This window comes from Alligator sinensis, unplaced genomic scaffold, assembly GCF_000455745.1.
Source record: "Alligator sinensis unplaced genomic scaffold, ASM45574v1 scaffold161_1, whole genome shotgun sequence".
Lineage (NCBI taxonomy): Eukaryota > Metazoa > Chordata > Crocodylia > Alligatoridae > Alligator > Alligator sinensis.
Genome location: NW_005841974.1, coordinates 1864685 through 1886267, shown reverse-complemented (window position 1 = coordinate 1886267; position 21583 = coordinate 1864685). Strand labels below are relative to the sequence as shown.

The following is a 21583-nucleotide window of genomic DNA, read 5'->3' as shown; positions in this document are numbered from 1 at the left end:
GGAAAGAGAGCATGTCACAAAGTTCAGCTATTTTCCCTGGAAATGCAGGGGGACAAGAGAGAGAACTGTAGTTGTGGAGATAGGCAGCTGTTTGATTGGCAGCAGACTTCTGGATTTAGAAGATATTTATACGGTCTCTTGGGGCACCTGGGACTTACAGTTTGGTGCTCTTTAGTGGCTTTAAAAATTCACATGATAGGAACAATACAGCTTCTCTATGACAGTCATGCTGACAGCTATTTACAGTACTATTTATTTCATGGTAGGTTCTTTCCAAATACTTTTAGGAAGGGACAGTCCCCACACCACAGGGCTCACAAAAATGCATTCCTCTCCCATCACCCTCCAGAGTTCTTCTGTCCTAGGCAGTAATTCCTGGGCATTTGCTGCCAGAAGAATTCCTCCCCTCCCCCATTAAAGACAGACACGGAGAGATAAAGAAGTATGCCTTCTCTTTGTCATCTTTCCCTGGATTCAGCTCCTTCATCCTTTCCTTTTAGGGCTTCTTTGCTTTCCTTACTGCTGTGCAAATGGAAGGTGCAGGTGAAAGAGGAAGCCCCAGAAGCCTGGCTGACTCACTGCATGTTCTGAAACTTCCGACCACAAGCAACACAAGTGCCACTGACGGCCCGAGACGCCAATAAATTTGCAAACTGACCTTCTGCATGATGCCCTTCTCATAATAGTAGCGAAGGGACCGGCTCAGCTTATCGTAGTTCATGGCGGGACGGTTCTTTTGGATGCCCCAAAGCCTGGCTACCTGCAGCACAAAACACCAAAACGTATTAATATCTGTGAGCCCCCTGGAAAAGACCAGATGACGCATGCGTGCATGAGTGTTTGCACATGTGTGTTTAGGGGGAGATTCAAAGAGTTTCATTTTTAAGGGAAGGCTTCTGCTTAGAGTACTAATATAAATAATGAAGAGCAGTCACCAATGGAGTGAATGATAATAAGTTATCACCTTTTAAGTGGCAGTGAACAAGAAAGGAGGGCAGGGCTGAAAGACAGATGCTTCCTTTACCCCCAACACAGAATGTGAGTCTGCAGGCATCCCCAAGGCAACTGCACTGGCTGAACAGTCTTTCAATATGCAAACCCTTACACTAGCTAATCAGCTCTCTCCTGGTTTCTCCAGATGCTGACAATAAACAAGCATGTTTGAGGATTCTGGGGAATCCCAGATGCTGAGTGGCTGGCAAAAATGGCATATGATACTATATTCTTCATGAAAAAGGCTTGGCATTTTTTAACAGGTACCCATATGTTGATGGGACATTTTCACAGCTATGCCACCTATGGAAAGGGTCACTTCAAATGAAGCTCTTTTCAGCCTTTCATGAAGGCTGAGCCAATTATACAATAACAAGACAGAAAAACACTGTAAATGTATATCAGTGATTCTCAACCAGAGTCCACAGCACCCTACAGTCCTTTCACGGGTGCCACAGGGTGCGACACCATGTTAGCACCGTTAGGCCACGTCCAGACGAGCGTGGCTGTGCAGTTTGTGGGGCCACAGACCTGTCTGCAGTGCCACACACTGCACATTCAGGTGTTCTCCCCACTGCAAGGTAACAGCACAGGGCTGGGGGGGTTTGACTCTGGGAGATCCCAGTGTAAAAAAAACCTGTGTGAAAAAAAAAGTGGGGTGGTGCACGTGGGGGCAGTACATGCTGCTCAAAACTGGAGCCTGGCTGGCCGGAGCCATGCTCTGGCTGCTGGCCAGGCTCTGAGCGGCAGGAGCGCTGTGACTATGGCTCCTCACGGCCCCCAGGTAAGGCTGCTGGGGCCAGCATAAATGGGGTAACCTGCTGTGCGTCAGAGAGCATTTGGCACAGGCGTTTCCTTGGGACAAGCAGCAGCAGCACAAGGTGTACAGCTGCTTCTTGTCCCCAGGAAAACAAATGTCTATGTTCGTGTGGATGCGGCCTTAGTCTGCAAACATGATACACAAGAGAAACCCAGAAATTTTAGATAGGAATCCATAGTGTTAGACACATTCTGACCGGTTGTGATCTTTCTGAGTTTTTTGCAACAGACAAATTTCTCTATTATTTTTCTGTTGTTAAAAAGGAGTGAAAACCAAGAGCCAGCATTTACCAAGGGGTGTCTTGAGTCTAACCATTTTGAGAACTACTGATGTATGTTAACAAAGCAGTGACCCAGCAAAGCAACTCAGCCCATCTGTGTGGCATGTGCTTGTAAGAGCCTGAGGTTTAGTGAGAGCAGCATTAAACGCAGCTATAAATTGGTCCTGACATTAATGGATGTTCCAGACACATTTCCAGCTGTTATCAGAGTTTATTGCTCTGTTCTGGACAGGGCAACATTAGAAGTGACATTCCTGTTAACTGCAGTTTCTATACACCCATGCCTAGAGTAGGATATCCTTTCTTTCAGATTTCTATTAAAAACACTGGAACCAGTGAAATTAAAAAAAAATGACTGCCTCCAGTCCATTTCTCAGTGAACAGGATGCAGGTGGCATAAAACCAATGTGAGACCAGCTTGAGAGTAAAAGTCCCTTGGAAGGAAGGAGCCACATGGTCCACTCAGTAACTGCATTTTTCCTTAGTAACTCTAAAACCCAGGGAAGGAACTACTGGAGGAGGAGAGTACAAACTCCTTATACTGGACACATCATCTAGACTGCTCACCTGCTCCTGAGCCCAGGCTCTGAAAACCCCAGCCTCAGGACAATTCTTGGCTAGTTAGCACCACTGTCAGGCAGGAAGGCAGGGGGCTTTACAGACTTGGGATAAAGGCCCCTGCCCTGATGAGTCTGTGATCCCAGAAGCTCAGCCCCATGACCCCTCATTTTTCCTGGGGAGAAGCTGAATGGTTTTCACCTCTTCTGGCTCGATGAGTTTGAACTCCATCCCTCTGCCAGTCCATGCAATGAAGTGGGAGTTGGTGGGATCATCCAGTAAAGCCACCAGGAACTGCCAAAGCTGGAGAGAACCCCGCCGCTGGTATGGGGGTCCTTCCCGGTACCCGCCGACTTCCTGCTTGATGTCTCCTGCTGAGCAGAACAAACAAAGAGGGCTTCTCTACCTATAACGCTTCCCTCCCCTACTGTCATCCGCCAACACTTTTGTGGGTGAGGGCTCCTCACCTCACAAAGAAGAGGTGAAAAAAGCTTCTCAGTGAAATACCACAGAAGTCAAGGCAAGCCGCAGGCAGCCCATACTGCAAATTTCCTCCTCCTACTGTTTATGCAAGGCAAGAGAGTGGCTGCACAAACAGGCCTCAGAGTACAGTGAAAATTGGACTACAAAAGATCTGTGAATCACCCTGCAGTGTAAATGCAACAAGGCACCCATGGGTGCAGCCCCCCCCGAACTGGGGGCTAGAGACTGCTGCCACCTAATTTCTAAGAGTATTCTGCAGAAAGAACTTCACACTAGATGTGCTTTCCTTCTAGCTTCACTGACTGCGATAGACTCATCTCACCATTTCTGCTATTTCATATCCCAGGAATGGGGTATCACTACCGGCTGTCCCTTCAAGCCCAGGCACAGGTCTGTCATCAAGCTGGATGCAGGACAGCTGGCTACCACCCAGCATCAAAGTGTGTTATGTAATCTCCCCTTTTTTGTTCACAAAGACAGGGCCAGCCCCTGGAGTCCTCAGTGGGGCATGCATATACTAAATGGGATGAGTATTTGTAATTGTTTCTGAGAAATGCAGGTGCCAGCATTCTGGGTAGATGTTAGGCCTGAGTTCTGGCAGAAAGCATTTACATGTTCAGGCTTGACTCCCTGAAGCAGCAAAACACGGCTACAGTCTGCATCCCTTCCTGTGGCAATCCTACAGCACCCTCTGTGCTGTGGTTGACAGGCTGTAGCCAGGATCTGACTAACCAAAACCTGTTTGCAGCTTGAACAGTAGTCACATTACAGTGAGTGATGTTAACTCCAGCGAGCTGCTTTTTGAAGCAGTTCTGGGCCAAACCAATCACCATGCTCAAAAGTCTGTTTCCTAATATGAGAAGCCCAGGAAACATGTTCCTGAGAAGCAGGATATCAGGTATGGTTCACGCATAGGGGAGGAGCTCTATCTTATGCTACCTTGTGACCTGGCTACAGAGGGCATTGGATAAATTTGCCCCAGACCAGAATTTGGAAACCACACCATTTTCTTTCAGACCTTCAAATTTTTCTGGAACGACACAGACATCTTCAGAGAATGTCCTCATCTGCTTGTCATAGCCATATCCTAGAAAGAGACATGAGCAGCAGCAGTCAGAGAACACAAAGAAAAAGCAGCACTGGAATGGAGGTCGTTATAGCAGAAGTAGAGGATCAGGAGATAGTGTCATATGCAACTCTTACCTAACAGCCCTTCAGCATGTGAATGGCTTCGGTAGCCCTCAGTGTTCATGTACATGGAAGGACAGCCAGCATCTACAGAACAATCAGAAACACACATCACTTCAACCAACCTGAGCCCTTCTAAGGAAAACAGAGAGACCAGGGTAGCCTTAAATCGTCTACTCATTCTCATTCTAGGTTTGCCCTCTCAGCAGGTATCCAACAACCATGGATTATAGGAAGGTATAATTGTGATATTGCCCAAAGCACTGGCTTTGTCCATGATGCCAAGTAGAAGAAGAGAAAATAATCTGTCCACACTGCGCACTGTCCTGGTAATGCAGAATCCGAGAAGGACAGGGGTGGGGGTATATATATTTATTTGCTATTTCTTTTCCATTTAGATCTGGGTTAAGATGACATTAGACTGGGTGGTGACTGTTCCAGGTAAGGGAGCTAGTATATTTCTATAGGGACATTACTATGGTTCAGCTGTGTACTGTAGAGATATTGATGCATACAGTATAAAAAGTCTGTCTCAGCCATATAGTTGCAGGTATTTTGCGTTTAAAATTTAACAAAGTGTTGTTCTAATCATTAAAGAAAGCATGAGGTTAAAAAGGTGGGAAGAGAGCTAGTTTAAAGGCTCTGTCCAGTAGGTAATACACAACTAGTGCAGTTTATACTGTATTTTATGTTTTCTCAGATCAAACCTGTTTTGTAGCTCCAGATGGACTGGGGCTGAGCATTTTGGGATATTATCTCATATCTATATCTATATTATATTTTGGGATAAACATTATCTCATATTTTTAGGGTTTATCTCATCTCTCGTGCAATGCAGCTGCCCTCAGCAGAAAATTTCCTGATGCTACAGTCAATGGATGCACTCAACAGACTCCACTGTACATTCATCCCTAATATAAACTAGGTTGATGAAAGCTGTTTCTCTGCAGGCAGCACATCTTCCACCCCATTTTGGACACAGGGACTTGGAGAAGGGGTAATAGCAATGTAGCCACAGAAATGCATTTTGGACCTTATTGGGAACTTAGACTGAATTTATTTTTGCTAAGGGACACCGGTCTGTTAAAATAACCATAATGCAGTCACTGAAAGGTGCCTAGCCCCTGGGCAAATTTGTTACAAAACAGGCTTTTAACGTAGCAAATATTTTCCCTCCCTGAATTGTCAGATTCCCAGGCAGTCCCCTTTGGAGTAATACACAATTTCATAACGTTGTGATCAGCTCTAAAATCCTCTGTGACATCGGAGCTTTGATCCAAGCTACCCCACCATGTGTGGAGTGGGGCTTGACAGATTTGAGGGGTTCAAACTGAGTGCAGCAGGCTAGCAAACTCTGCCTAGCCCAGCAAACAAAATTCCAGATCTGCTCTTGCCCGTGACCTTGGGGCAGCTCTTACCAGCCAGAGTGGGGTGAAGAGCAGAAATCTAAAAAAAGCAAAAGATCTGTTCATTGGAACAAGGGGGGTTTATCTTATGATTTAACCTCCAAGCCAGGGAGTCATTCCTCATTGTCCCTGAATTGCTCCTGGCAGCAGTCAGACAGTTCCACTCCTGGCTCATGTTACCAGCCACGGGCTGATGTCAGCTGCCTATAAGAAGAGAGCGTGTGGTGAAAACTGACACCGCCGCCAACCCACCAGGGAGTTCAGCTCCTTCCCCAGTCCTCCATTTTGTGAATGAAATTCCTCCAACTCCATTCAGACAGAGAGGAGCTCTTTCTGCCAAGCTGCAGGGAGGGGCTGCAGTTCAAGGTTATGTAATGCAATCCCTGGCACTGGGGAGAAACACTCCAGCTCCACTAGCAGTTGAAGGTCACCCATTGAGCACGTCTTTTGCTGCAGAGACCTGAGGCACGTTCCCTGTGCATTTGACTCCAAGACATCTGACTCCCTTCTTTCTGCTTTTTTCCACAAGGGGATTTCAGTGCAGCTTCTGCAAGGCTGATGCTTGTATAGCTCAGCAAAACATGCAGAGAGTGAAATGGAGACACAGAGGAGCTCACAGCAGAGCCCAAGACTGGATGAGAACTACTTCTCAGCTTGTTCTTTCTGCAGATCCCGCTCACTGTTCCTCAGTCCGTTCCCTCTGGCTAGCTTTATGTCCCAGCTGACCAGAGCCAAACCCATGGGCTAGAACCACCTTTCCTCCCATGAAGGTTGTCCCAGGTGGAGAAATGTCACCTGAGTATAAGCATCCCATCCCCAGCTCTCGCCAACGCTCGCTATCCACCTATCCATATAATTTAGGGATGTAATATTGCCACAGTATCTGGGTACCTTCCATGGAAAATCAGTGCTCTTCTCTAACAAATCCCCAGCCTCTGAGCTTGTGACTCAAGAGTAGGGGACCCACAAAGATGGCATATTTAAAAATGAGAAAAAGTTTGGGTTTTTTTAGCACAATGTATATTATCCTGTTTGAACTCACCAGTACAGGATGCTATTTAAGGCCAGCAGCTTTGACATTTATAAGAATAATGGGCATGAATAATGAGAATATCCAGAATTACCCTTAATGAGTTGCAAACACATTAGGGAGATAAACCCTCCTGCTTCACAACGTAAGCCTGTCTCCAAATGCTTGGGATTAAGAACCAATTTGAAAAATATTTCCATTACAGGGTGTCTTACACAACTCTCCAGCCCTCTGGTGCTGGGCACTGTTGGGGACAGGAGATTGGGCAACATGGACTCCAGTCTGATGCATGGTTCCTGGGCTGTGATGTGAGGATATTCATTACTGTTCACCTCTGTAGGAAACAGAACTGTTCCCTAAATCACTCACGTGTGGTTTTGGATTAGTGACTTTGCGTTGCTGGAGGGAAGTCAGGGGATCACAGGATGTTCTCAGCACAAAGAACGAAGCAGAGAAGAAGACATGCCCCATGCTTTCCTCTCACTGATGGCAAGTGCATTCAACTGATCTGGAGGAGCAGGCTCCTTCTTTTAAGGACTTGCCCTTGGAATCCAATGAGAACATTACTAAAAATACATCCAGAAAGAAAGAGTCTGCTCCCAAATCCATCAAGATGAAGTCACTGCAGCCTGGACATGTGCCAAAGTGTTTCTGCAGGTTTCAAGGGTCAGAGTTCCAATTAAGAAACATTCTCTGGTACCATTGTTAAAGGAAACATTATTCTTATGGTCCAGGCTGATGGGGGACATGGCCATATGACTGAATATATGACTTTCTATGTTCTTCCTGGTCTTTGCCACCATACTCAGAGTACAAGACTCCTGTATGACATCTTACATATTTGATTCTATATGAACCCACTTCTGCATCACTGATAGTGCTTTACTCCTGATTTCAATGATGCAGAGCCCATCACTCTATGTATCCAAACTGGCAGGGAACTGGGAGCAAAAAACCCCTGGAGACTAGGCCACTGAGCAGGTAGAATGGGAGGCTCCCAGGACAACAGCTCCTATTCTAAGCAGTTATAGGATCACCAGTATTTCAACACCAGCTGTTTTCTAAAGATTTTCTGCTTTGTCATGTAGCAAGGAGAGAAGGCCAGCATACTGTCCCCTGGCTGACCTAGGTTGACTGACCAGGCCCATGCAGAAAAAATTGGGATATTGGGTCCTCCCTTCTGCCCAATCCTCATTTAAAATGATCAATAACTGGCTATTAGAAAATATGCATTGCTGTGCATTAGCCTGCATTACCCCTAGCTCAAAAGTGCACTAGTAGAGGAGGGCCCAGGAAGCCTCTGACAGCAGAGTGCCTGCAGTTTCAAGTTCAGGCACAGGGCTAAGGGACTCCATACCCCTACAGAGAGATGTAAACCCAAATGTATGGAAAAGACTTGAGGAGCAATCTGGTGACCAGCAGTACCCTTCATCAACTGGCTAGGATGCTTTTCGGGGCAGAACTCTATCTTTTTGTTTTTGTACAATGCATAGCTCCGATCCTTGTTCAGAGCCCCTAAGCTCTAGTGCAGTAGAATTAATATAATAGATTATGCTAGCGTAGGAATAATGTTGTAGCTGTGATGGTCCAAAAATTATGCGGGTCAAGGATTTCTTAGGGTGATATCTTTTACTGGACCAAAAATGTAGTTGGGATAGAGGTTAGATAAGCTTTTGAATGCAAGACATTTGAGAGACCTAAACAAGAATGTCTTGCATTCAAAAGCTTGTCTAACTCTATCCGAACTACATTGTTGGTCCAGTAAAAGATATCACTCTAAGACATCCTTAACTCTCACAAGATAATAAATTACTGTATGTACTCAAATCTAAGATGACCTTGACTTTAAGACGACCTCTCAATAATTAGACTCTATACATGAAAAATTAATAAAATTGTTATAATTTTCCATACATAGACTCAAATTATTGCAAGGTCATCTTTAATTCATCCCCACCCCCACCACTGCAGTGGGGCAGACAGTGTGGGGCAGGTGGTGTGGAGAGGTCAAGTATCTTACCCTGCTTATGTCCCCAGGTCACCTCTGTCCCCTTCCTGCCTTCCCCTCTGCATCCTTGGGTCCCTTTTCCTCCTTCCCCACAGCCTCTGCTCCCTCTTTCCTGCAGGCTCAGGAAGTTCCTGTCCTGCCTAGGGAAGTGTTGAAGTGGTGACTGCATTGGGGTTCTTGGGTCTGGGGCCTTTCTTTCTGCTCCCTCCCAACTTGACCTTGGTTTGTACCAGCAGTCACCATCCCCATGCTAGCCAGGGGCAGTGAGAACGGCCCCAGCCCAAACCCTGTAGCAGCCATGCAGGTTGTGCTGCTGCTGCTGCTACAGAGCTAGGCTGGGGTGGTGCTTAGTGCTCCAGGCTGCAGCATGGATGGATCCTGCCAGCAGGGAGAAAGGACCGTGCGGGAGGGAGAGGGGCAGGTGAGGAAGCAGAGCCTGTGTGTGGTGGGGAGATAAGGGGAAGAGGCTGCAGGGTGGACATGAAGAGGTGCAGGGGTGGCAGGGGGAGGGTAGGCAGCTGCTGCAGCTATGGCCCTGTTCCTGGGTAGGGGCTGGAGCCCCAGCCACAGCAGCTCCTTGCTCCCACTGATACTTGATTCTAAGATGAGGGGCTCCCCCCATGTTAAATGAGGGGGAAAACCTTATCTTAGAATCGAGTAAATATGGTAATGAGACAGACTGCTATTGGGTAACAACACCTGAGGGATCCTTAGCTGGCAGCCTGGGAAGTCTGATTCGTAGAATGCAAGCCAGTGTGGATTGTTCTCATCATCTAGTCCAAGGGTCGGCAATCCCTGGCATGTATGTCAGAGCATGGCAGGTGAAGCCCACACTGCTCACACCAGGCAGCCCTGGCCCCTTCCCTGCTGTGCTCCCTGAGGCACATGTGCAGCCACTGTCTGCAATGAGCTGGACTGGGGCTCTGGACCCGGGTGCTGCCACTTGCAGGTTTGTGGCTGGGGGGGGGGGGGTTTGGTGGCTCCCTGCTGCAAGCAACCTAGACTCTGGTAGGCCCCTGCCACCCACCACAGAGCCTGGGCTGCTCGCAGCAGGTGGTGAGCAGCAGATACAGCAGGCAGTGGTTGCACGCACACCTCAGGGAGCATGGTGGGGAAGGAGTTGGGGATGCACTGTCACAACAAGGATCAGGACCCTCATGGCTCCCCTGCCAACTGCCATTGATATGCCAACATCTTCCAAAGCGAGGATGCAGGGTTTTTTGGCACTCAGCCCAAAAACATTGCTGACTCCAATCTAGTCTGACATCCTAATTATCAGAGACCAGGGAACCTCACCCAGGGATAAATTCTACATGAGCTCCATCACTTCTGGTTGCACTAGGGATATCTGGTATTGATCTGAAGACTTCAGGAGATGGAGGCTCCACTTTGTTCTCAGGCACTCATAGGGTGGGATCAAGTCACTGCTTACCCTCCTCCTGGATAAACTGCATTGACTGAGCTGCCTGAGCCTTTGACTTCCTAGAGCTTTAATCTTTATGATAGTGCTTTCCTGGATGCTCCCAGAGGTCTGCCTTAGGCTCAAAAGATATGGTACTGGAGGGGGAGATATCGCTAGGGAGAGGGAGCCAAAGTAGCCAACTCTTTTGCAACATGGGATGGTAACAAGAGGCCATGGTAATGCTTCAGGAGTGAGAAGACACCTCAGGAAGTCATCTTACCCAGGGACAGCAATCTGGCCCACACGATTAGGAGGATTTTCCTGCCCTACCTGAGTCATATGCATAGTCGGTCTGCTCTTGCTTGATCACCAAGCCTGCTGGGTACTGGCGGGTGCCGCTGCCCCCCATCTGGTTTGCTTGCTCATACGTTGGGTCGTGGTACTCCTGTTTAAAGCCCTGCTGAGGGTACTGCAGGCAGGGCTCAGACATCTGGCGCTGGTAGGCAACTGGGGCTTCTCGGCCCGTGCTCTGGGAGGAGGGGAAAGAATGGCACATCTCCACAGGTGGCTGGTAGATGGAGCTAGAACAGGGGGAAATTGTCAATGTGGAGGCAGTGCCCCTTAAATCCATACATTTTGGACCCCTGTGCCAGGACAGGGAGAATTGGGACTTACTGAGGCTGTAGAGGGGGTTGTATAATACTTGAGAAAGCTGCATGTGCAGCTCCAGCCATGCAAAGACACCACATGCAGGGTGTCCCAAAGCCCGCTGTGATCAGTAACAATACAGCTGGATGGGCTTCAGCTGACAGGTGCCCCCACACTGGGCAATAACTTTGAGCCAGGCTGGGCACAAGAGGGAAGTTTTGTTATTGCTGGAGCAGACTGCTTTGTTTTGGATGTGGCGCCCATCCCCAAGCACTACACAACTTCAGAGCACCCGGGAGGAGTCCCCCCAGTCACTAGAGACCTGTGGTCACTCACCTGTGTTCCATGAGGTAGCCACAGCTGGAAGTGGGTCGGGATGGACCCTGCAGGCTCAGGAAGCTCCTGTCCTGCCTAGGGAAGTGTTGAAGTGGTGACTGTATCGGGGTTCCTGGGTCTGGGGACTTGATTCCAGCTTGTCTGGTTTGATCATAGGCACTGAGACAGTCAAGCAGATATTGAAACATTATAATCCCCTGAGAGCAACTCATTCTATTTGCTGGGGACAACATGCCACAAGCAGACATATGGAGTGAGCTTCTCTCCAGTTGTTGATTCTTCTCATTGATAAAGCTAAAGGTACTTTACAGAGCAAACACGAAGAGAAGACTTCTGGGCTGAAGAGCTTACACTGAAACTCATGCAAATACCCAGGAGTGGTTCAGAGACAGATATGCAAAGTATCTGGGGAGGGACATGTGGGAAGGTGGGGTCACATGGGAGACATGAGGAGAGAGTATGGTTTAGGTAGTGGGACCAGCCACAGAGACTCAATAAGGAGATGCAGGAAGTCTTTGGGGATGTATTAGGATGCTGTTATCTGTGGAATGATTTATTTTAACACATAAAATGCTTTTACTTGCTTGGGTGCAAGGGCCAAAACAGGCAAAAGGCATTAACAGGTTTCTACTGGGGCAGGAACTGACCCAATCACTGGTTTGCCTCGCTGACCCAGCAGTCAGACAAGACATGCTTCAGTAATACTCATTCATCCTTCCCTTTGTCATGTAAGCAGCATTACCTGGCATAAAGGCACTGCTCGCCATTGCGGTACCGAAATGGCTGCTTATGGCTGCAGGACAGTGCGGGGTCCGAAGAGGGACTCTGTGGCTCCTTCTTAACTTTAGCAGGAGGACTGTGAAAAGCTACTGAGGGAGAGAAAAAAAAAGTCAAGTCAATATCCCCACTGGATCCAGGGGGGCTAAGACACCCACACAGGCACAACCCAACCCAGTTCAACTGACTTCAAGTGAAACAAAATGCCAGTGGACACAGCTACTCTCTGGAGCTCTCAGGGGTCCATCCAGAATACTTCTCTGCTCTCCCCAGTGTTGCAACAGCCGCTACTCAAGGGTCACATACTGGCATATCCTTTAAGAAGCAACTCTAATGAAGAGGCAACATGCCCTATAACTTTCCAGGGCGATCTGGAAGGGTTTAAAAAGGGTATTTGCTGAGTAGTCCAGAGCTTGAGGAAAGATGCAGCACAATGTCACAGGAGAGTGTATGCACATATGAATGCATAACCGTTCTGTTATAACATAAAGGGTGACACATTCATGTATCATTTTTTTAACACCCAAAAGCCAAATGCTGGCTTTGCATCATGTGAAATACTTTCTCAGATCTGCATACTTGTTAACAATGCGCCACGATGCTATACTCTAATATAAGAGTTGGTTCTGTAGGGCAAGGGTGTCAAACTAATTTGGTCACATGGGCTGGATGAGGGTGACTGGGCTGGTCTGCAGACTGGACTGGAACTTCCCCCTGGGTAGGGCCCACAGTGCCAAGTCTAGCCCATGCACCATACGCAACACACAGGCCCTAGGGCTCAATGTGCACATGGCACATGGGGCTGGCATGGGGCATGTGCTACTCATGGCACATGGGCTGGACCCAGCACCAAGGGTGTTGCCCAGAGGGTCAGTCTGCACCACATACAGACTGCACCCCAGACTCCCTGTGCCACACACAGCACCCAGGTTCAGGTCACAGGCTGTGGGCAGCGTATGCCCTGTGCTGGCCCCAGTGGCCAATTAATATTTATTGGGGCCGTGGGCAAACAGAAAATTGGAGGCACTCCACACACCATTATAAACATGAATGTATCAAAAAGCATTAACAAATAGACCAGTTAAATGTTTACAGGGTGCATTAAGAAATTAAGCACAACACACGATATCAAAATAAACTACTCAATTTTGCTACACACACAACTGAATAAAACAACTGCCTTAGGAAAATGACTCAGATGTATGGGATCACCATAAATGTACAATAACTACATGAAAGGAAAGATGGTCTAGTGGTCATGTAGACTCTTGTTTGAATACTTTTTTTCAATACACATTTTACATTGTACCTACATTATGGCAAATTACTACAAGAAAAATACAGAACACACTGATAGCCTCAAGCATGAGTCGAAGAATACTGTTCATGATTCTTGCAATTAAAATAAAGCAGTAGGCCTACAAAATACATCTCAATGTATTTTTTTATCTTTTCTGAAACATTAAACATATGCTAAACTTCATATACTTTAAAGCTCTCTCTTTTATACACCCATTACACCTGTTTTAATGCTACCATCACATAATTATGTAACCAAAATGTGTAGTTATATTGATATATATATACATATACACACACACATAATGCCCCCCCAACTATATTTCTCTGCATATAAATATCTATATAGATGTACACACACACACACACACAGTTTCTCTCGCTTTATGTGGGTTCTGTATGTATGAATTTGCCCTTATGCGATGACCCTTTTTGTACCTAAAATTCATTATATGCAAGGTAAATTCAGTCTTATGCAATCGGTGTAGTGGAAGCCCGCAGTCAGCTGCTTTGTGTGGTACATTGTGGGAATGACGCACACCAAAATATAGTCTCCTGTGTTGATCTGTGCTCCTCGCTTGTTGTCTGTAGCTGCCGTCCCCATTATGATAGTGTATGATAGCTTGTTTGTACTGTCTGCTGCTGGTGAGTATCAAAATTGTCTTGTAAAAGTGGTAGACATGGGTCTGGGGGTCAGTACAGTCAAGGTCTTGGAACGTATCCCTATTTATTACATTGTAAAGTGGGTTCCCTTTATGCGAATTCGAGTGATGTGCCATTTTCCAGGAACACATGTACAGCATAAAGCAAGGGAAACCTGTATAATGTATTTGTCTAGCCACACAGATAGACAGACAGACAGATCTATATCTAATTACCCCCTCGAAGAGCTTACATTTCCCCACACGAGCTGCCATTACTTGGGAGAGATGCAGACCCCTCTCTATTGCTAGCCTTATCTGGGACTGAGAAATGCAGGAAGGGGAAGAGGTATTCCCCTTCTCTGCGTCCCAAAGCAGCTCTTGGCAGCAGGACCAAAGCACAGTGCACTGCCCCGCAGGGGTATCTGGCATGGTTTGGGGTCATACCCACCAGAGCTGCCCGCAGGAGAGCTCCACACGATACTGCTGAGCAGATGGATTTGGCTCCAGCATTGCTAGGGGGGTTCCATGTGTGCTGGCAGTCTGTCCTAAGCTGCCTGCCTGCCCTGCAACCTGAGCCTTGGGAAGGAGGGAGGGACTGCGGACAGGATCGGGCCCCTTTCAGGCACAGGGACGGTAGAGATAGACCAGCTGGGCAGTGAGTGACAGGGGCAGCAGGGATCCTTGCCTCACCCTGGTCATTCCCATGAAACTGTCAAACAAGTTCCCAGCCGCTGCCTCCCACTGGCCCTCATGTGTTTAACATGAGATAAAGCTTCAGTGCTTTGCAGGACTTTCCCCTGCAGGCTGGGGAGCACAGTGGGCTCCTGCCCCAGCTCTGGCCCCAGCCCCCAGGAGCCCCTGATTGGCAAGGCCCCTGGGCCCAGGACCCATGGGCCTGTGCGTTAATCTGCCCCTGGCTGGCCCTGCATGCCACATGCACAGCAAATCCTGAGGCCTGTGCATACTGCATGCAGTGCATGCAGCTGGCCACATGCTCTACACACTGCACAGACAGCCAGCACACTATGGGTGCTGCATGAGGTGCTCTGATGGACCAGTCCTTCATGTTGGCCCTGGCATGGCATAATCAGACTGGCCCTGAAGTCAGCATGCAAGGCTGGTCTGGCAGGTGCCACAGGCAGCACATGCCCCAGACCAACCCTCTGCTGTGTGCAGGCCATGTGGTACTGGGTTCAGCCTGCACGCTGCACACTGTGTTGGGGCCAGCATGTGAGGCTGGTCTAGCGCCCCGTGAGCTGGATCCGATGGCTCTATGGGCCAGATTTGGCCCGTGGGTTGTATGTTTGACACCCCTGCTGTTAGCCAATTAGTTTAAGGTGGCTATCTTAGAAATGACTTTGTGGGAAGCTGAAGATTGCCTGTGGCAAAATAGTAGGATATTTACTAAAGTTGCATTCGTGTTTAGTGCTGCATAAAAGCATTATGAAACAACATGTTCAGAAACACCTGAATGACTTAGGAGGCTAAATCCCATTTTCAGAAATGACCTTGATATTTACCAGTCCAAATACCACTCATTTTGAATGAGACCTGAGCTTCAAAGTCATCCAGGCAGCCCTGGCAACTTTACCCACTGTCTGTGCCCAAAGTTCAATACAAACAATGTAATGCCAGATCATGGGACATGCAGGTCCGAGGTCAAAGCTCCAACTGCTACAGAAATATGTTTTATGTGCAAGATTAAAATCCTTCTTAACCAGCAGTAGCAGAAAGGTCTTAGTTCACAAAGTAAGCAATTTCAGATCATCTCCTGGCCATCAGACAAAGGCAACCCATCTTTGGTTAGCACCCAATGCATTGTTACACAGTAGGCTGCATAATACATGGCATTCATCAGCAGGGGTTCAGATGACATACAAGGGTCAGAGAGGTTTCCTAATCCTCTCATTCCAAGACTGTTCCTGGAGCTGTGGGGAGAAATCTATTGTGAAGAAGGCATAAACACTGCAGCCCAACATCCTTTTTTATTTTAATTGTCTAGTTAGAAGAAAGTTTGGCACAAGGCAGACAGGTTTCTGGCTTGTTTATGTTTGGACAACAGCCATATATATTCAGGGAGATGTTTACTCAAGGAGTGACAGCTCAGCAAAGAACTGTGAACTTCTGTGTCTCAGAATAAGTCCCTGGCTGTGTTTCTGATCCTTAGGAATCCATAGACAGAAGCTGCTAAAGCCCCAAATGAACAAAGAGCATCTCAGTGGGCACGTCCACATGAGATGCTGCTACTTCATCGTGTCTCCAATCCAACCTTTCTATACAGCCTGTTCCCAATATTCTGCACAGGCCACTGCTTCTGGTGTTGGTTTTGCCAGATCTTGTGGGGTGCATTGTGGTGCTAAAGGCCACCTCAGGAATTGACCCATGGTTTGCTTCTCCTAACAAACACATTGGTTGGTTGCAGAGAGACCCCATGATTTCATGAGAAAGTTGCATCTTCCAAGATCCAGTCTCAATCTGTCCAGGCTCTGCCATGTATGCCAGATGCTAACTCCTTACTGGGGGTAATTCCTTGCTGGCTCCATTCAACAGCTTTGTCACCTAGTTACTCCCATTCTTTTTGCCAGGAGACAATGAGATGCTAGTGTGCAGTGGTTACTGTGCATTTATTTAGTTCTGGTATAATCAAGCACTAAATAAATGCCCATAACTGGAGTTACTGTGTGCACTGTGCTGGTGAATGCCTTTTTAGTGATGCTACGGTGCAGTAGCCTAATAATACTGCACAGTAGCATATTAATACTGTTTGTGTTGTGACACACTACTGCACAGAATTATTCGGCTACTGCACAGTTAGCATCTCGTGTAGACATGTCCAGTGAAAGTAACAGTATGGAAAAGGATCAGACTGTGCCAATGGGAAGCCACAACCTGCTCATGTAAGTGTGGAAAGTGTATATGCAGAATGAGATGTAGTGGGTTGTAGGGCTTGCATAAGTGGGGAGTTACAGATGTGTGGGGGTTAGTGATGGGGAGGCCCTGTAGGCTGCAGTCTGGCCCCAAGGTCTGTTGCTCCCACTGTGCCAAAGGCTTCTGTTCTGTCCATTCTAATCTGCAATGTATCACCATCTCTCTGACACCTGAATCACAAAGTTATGAAGCTCCCAGCTGCAGCATGAACAAGAGCCTTCATTTTTGCTTCCACAAGCTCAGGCATGTGTCAGTATGTGGCACCAGTAAGCCAAACTCTGGCAATACCCTGTGGTGGGGCTTAGTTCATTCCACACTGAGGAAGTGGTAGGGAAAAGTAATTGGCCTGTCTGACACAGGATGACAACCTGCCAGATTCCAAACTCCCAACACAGTACTCTATCAGAGGCATGGGAGGTAGATTCAAAGATGGGAAGCCACCGCACTGATGTAGGTATCCTTGATTTCTTCTTTTAAACCAGGGGTGGGCAAAATATGGCCTGTAGGCTGGATTTGGCCTACGGAGGGACTTTTTCCAGCCCGTGATGGGTCCCTTGGTCCTGCCTAACCCAGGCGTCATCCAGCCTGTGGTCCATCTTGCCAGCCCCAGGTGCGCAGCAGAACTGGGGCATCTCCGTGGCTGAACAGTATTTTTAGGCAGCCCAGGTGGCAGTGGCTCCTTCCAGCTGCTGCCGCCACTGGCTGTCACCACTGGACCCAGCCATATGGTACTGGCAGGGATCCATGGGCACAGCCCTGGCCTAGGCCTGGCCCGCTCCGTGCCTACCCTGGACCTGCCTCAACTGGAGTGGACCACCTCCGAAGCAGCTAGGACCTGCATGCACAGCCCTGTTCCAGGCTCTAACTATGTTCACTCTGGACCAGCCCACCCATGATGAATGGCAGTGGCTGGACAGAAGCTGCTGCTGGGCGCGGATGAAAAGCTGCCACCTGTCCCTCACCGCTGCTGGGCCCTTCTTGCTGCAGCCACCCAGAGCCCATGCCTGGGCTGCCCTATGGCTCTTTTCTGGCACCGTCACAAGCACCACCTCGGCTGCCCAGCATGGCAGCAGTGGCAGTGGAGATGAGCCACAGGGCAGCCCAAGTGTGGGGTCTGGGCGGCTGTAGCAAGAAGGGCCCAGCAGCAGCAAGGGGGAGGGAGCTGCTTTTCCCCCACGCCCAGCAGCCGCTTCTCTCTAGCCACTGCTGCTGCTGTCCCTACTCAGCATGGGTAGGCGGTTGGCAACAGGTATGGAGCAGGCCAGGGCGGAGCTGTGCATGTGGGTCCCAGCTGGTCCATGTCTGGAATGGGTGTGGGGCAGGCCAAGGCTGGGACCATGGCTGTGTGCTCAGCTGCTGCTGGGTGCTGGTGGCAGTGGCAGGGTGGAGCTGCAGGGTGTGTGGGCTCTGGGCTGTTGCAGGGGAGGGGAGGGCGCTGCTGACTGGCCTGTGACAGTTCCCCAGAACTGCCTATGTGGCCTAGGGGCCCAAATATTGCCCGCCTCTGATCTAAATGATACCTTATTTAAAGAGCGTGAAGCCCTGCAACTGGCCACGAAGGTCTTTTCTGCCATGAGTGAATCTGGGACTTTATAAAGGGAGCTCCTGTGCTGGGTATGTTGACAATCAGTGTATATAAATGGGCGAAGGAAAGGGTTGGGCACTTAAAGATGAACAGGCCTTATCTTACCAAGAATATTTTTGAAAGGAAATTGCTTTTTATTTATTCCCTTTTCAGGTGACAAGCTGAAAAGCTCTCTCCTTGTGTCAATGGGGAAGGTGGCTGTGCAGAATGAGATGTATTGGGTTGTGTGTAATGCAAGTGTTTAACTTTCATTACAAAGAAACCCCAACAACTTTATTCTATATTTGGAAGACCATGGTCTGTGCTTCCTGTCAAAGACCTGATGTTATCAGTGTGAAAAAGGATAAGATGGCAAGGGCTTTTTTCTAATCTGGTATGTATTTGCAAGTTTAAGGGGTGGTTGCCCCGCTATCTCTTCTCTATATACTAGAATACCCAACAAGGGAACTTCTGAAGTTTATGATGAACATAGAAAGGATCAGGATTAACAACACTGCTCTTTTAATATGCTCTCCTAGGCACTGGAGCTGCTGCTGCTTATCAAAGATCAAAAGGCCATAGCAGAGAAGCTAAATAAACTCTTTACATCAGTGTTTACTGCAGAAGACACTGGGGACATTCCCATGCCAGATCAATCCTTTCTAGCAAGTGGGTCTGAATAATTGGACCAGAATGAAGTGACAACAGAGGAAGTTTTAGAGCAAATCAAAAAACTAAATACTAAGTCACTAGGACTGAATGGCATTTGTCCCAGAGTTCTGAAGGAACTCAAAGGTAAAATTGAAGAACTGCTGGCAACAGTATGTAACCTTTCATTAAAAATGACCTCTGTGCCGGAGGACTGGCAGGTTGCCAACATAACATACATCTTCAAAAAGCGCTCCAGAGGTGATGCTGGGAACTAGAGACCAGTGAGTCTCACTTCCATCCCTGGCAAGTTGGTGGAATCAATAATAAGGAATAAAACCAGCAGTCACATGGACAAATATGATCTGCTAGGGAAGAGCCAACATGGTTTTTGTAAATGGAAATTCTTCCTCACAAATCTGCTGGAGTTCTTTGAGGGTGTTAACAAGCATATGGATAAGGGGGATCCAGCTGATGCAATGTATTTGGACTTTCAAAAAGTATTCAACACTAAACCTCATTAAAAGTATTCAACACTAACCTCGTTAAAAACTTTTTAAAAAACGGCATGGTCATGGGATTGGAGGGAAAGTTATTTTGTGGACTGACAGCTGGTTAAAAGACAGGAAGCAATGGTAGAGCTAACTGGTCACTTTTCAGGATGGAGGAAGGTCAAAAGTGGAGTCCCACAGGGATCTGTGTTGGGCCCTATTTTGATCAATATTTTCATCAATGACCTGGAAATGGAGGTGCACACTGAAATCTTCAAGTTTGCAGATGATGCCAAATTATTCCCAAGCTGATGGAGGGGAGCTGCAGAAAGATCTCACCAAGCTAACTGAGCAGGAGAAAAATGACAGATGAACTTCATTGTTGACAAATGCAAGGTAATACATCTGGGGGGAAAATAACATCAACTAGGCATACACAATGCTGGGTTGTGAAACAGCTGTTATGATTCAGGAAAGAGACCTTGGAATCAATGTAGATAGTTCTCTGAAAATAGCTCAATATGCAGTGGTGACCAAGAAAGCCAAGATGGGTATTCAAAGCAAAATGGAGAACACCATTGTGCCATTATACAAATAAATGTTGTGCCCACATCTTGAATACTGTGTGTTGTTCTGGTCTCCACATCTTTAAAACGATGTAGTAGGATTTGAGAAGGCACAGAGAAGGGCAATCAAAAAAATTAGGGGCATGGAGCAGTTGCCATACCAGGAGATACTAAAAAAGGCTAGGAGTTTTCGATTTGGGAAGGAGAAGGCTGAGGGGATAGTAGAGATCTGTAAAATCATGAAGGGTGTAGACCGAGTGAACAGGGACTGTTGTTCACCAAGTCCCAGAATACTAGAACTAGACGGCATCTGTTGAAATTAGTAGGTGACAGGTTTAAAACTAACAAGAGAAAGTACTTATTTATGTACCACATAGTTAACTTGTGGAATTCACTGCCACAGGAGGTGGTGGATGTAAACGGCATAGCCAGGTTCAAAAAGGCACTAGATGAATGGATGATAGATCTAGTAATGGCTATTAAACAGAATGGATGGAGATGTTTCCTTTGGCATCTCTAAACCAATAAATGGTGGATGCCAGGAAGGGTATTGAATAGGGAATATATCATTTTAGCGATATCTGATTCAGTGTTCTCCATCTATCGCATGCACTTGTGCCACTGTCAGAGACAGAATACTGGGATAGGTGGATCCCTAATTTGACTCAGTAGGGCACTTCTTATGTTCTTATGTTTCTAAGGCATGTTAGTCTGGAAATATAGGTAGAGAGCACTGAATTCCCCCCCCGCCCCCGTTTTTCCCAATGCAAAGTGAAGACTAGGTATGAGAGAGACTTTGGGCACTCAGAGAAGGTGCTGATTTTTTAGGCTTATTCTGCCAAGAACAGGAATGATGGATGTGGCTGTGCAGTGTGCACCTGGCTGGCTTCTGTGCAGCTCTCACATTCCTGTCACAAGTGTTTGGGGACAGGCTACAAGGGGAGGAGGATGCCTTTGGGAAGGCAGAGCTCCACCTGTAGGGTACCAGGCTTGAAGGCCTAGCTGGGGTAGTTTCTGCTCACCTTCGTTTCCTTGCGTGATAAATATTCTTCTGATGGATAATATTTTGAGAGATGGATGTCCTCAAAGGGGCTGTACTGATAAAAGCTGAGAGCTGGGCTGCCTTCCCAGGAAAGGAAGGATGGAGGGCAGGGGACATTGGCCTGAGATTTGAGTGATACTGGTTTAGTTCCCTGCTCTGCCAAAGACTTGGCCTTTGGTCTTGGGCGAGTTGCTTTCTTGCTCTGTGCCTCAGGTCCACATCTCTGAAACTTTGCATTGGTGAGAATAAAGCATTCCTACATGCCGGGAGCTCAGATACTGTGGTGATGGGGCCAGATGATGGCCCCATCATCTGGGGCACGTCCCTGCAAGCCGATATTGGCGACCAGGGTGGACGGCTGGAGACCCTCTGGGTTAAAATCCGTGGGGAACACGGCACAGGGGACACAATGGTGGGAGTCTATTACAGACCTCCCACCCAAAGTCCTGAGCTTGACCAGGAGTTTGCCCAG

At 47.6% G+C, this 21583-nt stretch overlaps 1 protein-coding gene across 1 annotated transcript in view; it reads right to left on the bottom strand.

The window, feature by feature from the left end:
- Nucleotides 1–21583, bottom strand: part of ETV4 (ETS variant 4) — a 49486-nt gene that overhangs the window by 3551 nt on the left and 24352 nt on the right. Inside the window, exons 3-9 of the mRNA XM_006020932.3 lie at nt 11895–12021; nt 11153–11227; nt 10499–10749; nt 4338–4409; nt 4153–4221; nt 2853–3025; nt 659–760 (exon numbers count right to left, since the gene is read on the bottom strand). Coding sequence (XP_006020994.1) covers nt 659–760; nt 2853–3025; nt 4153–4221; nt 4338–4409; nt 10499–10749; nt 11153–11163 — 678 coding nt within the window. The 5' untranslated portion in view covers nt 11164–11227; nt 11895–12021. The remainder of the gene's footprint in view (nt 1–658; nt 761–2852; nt 3026–4152; nt 4222–4337; nt 4410–10498; nt 10750–11152; nt 11228–11894; nt 12022–21583) is intronic.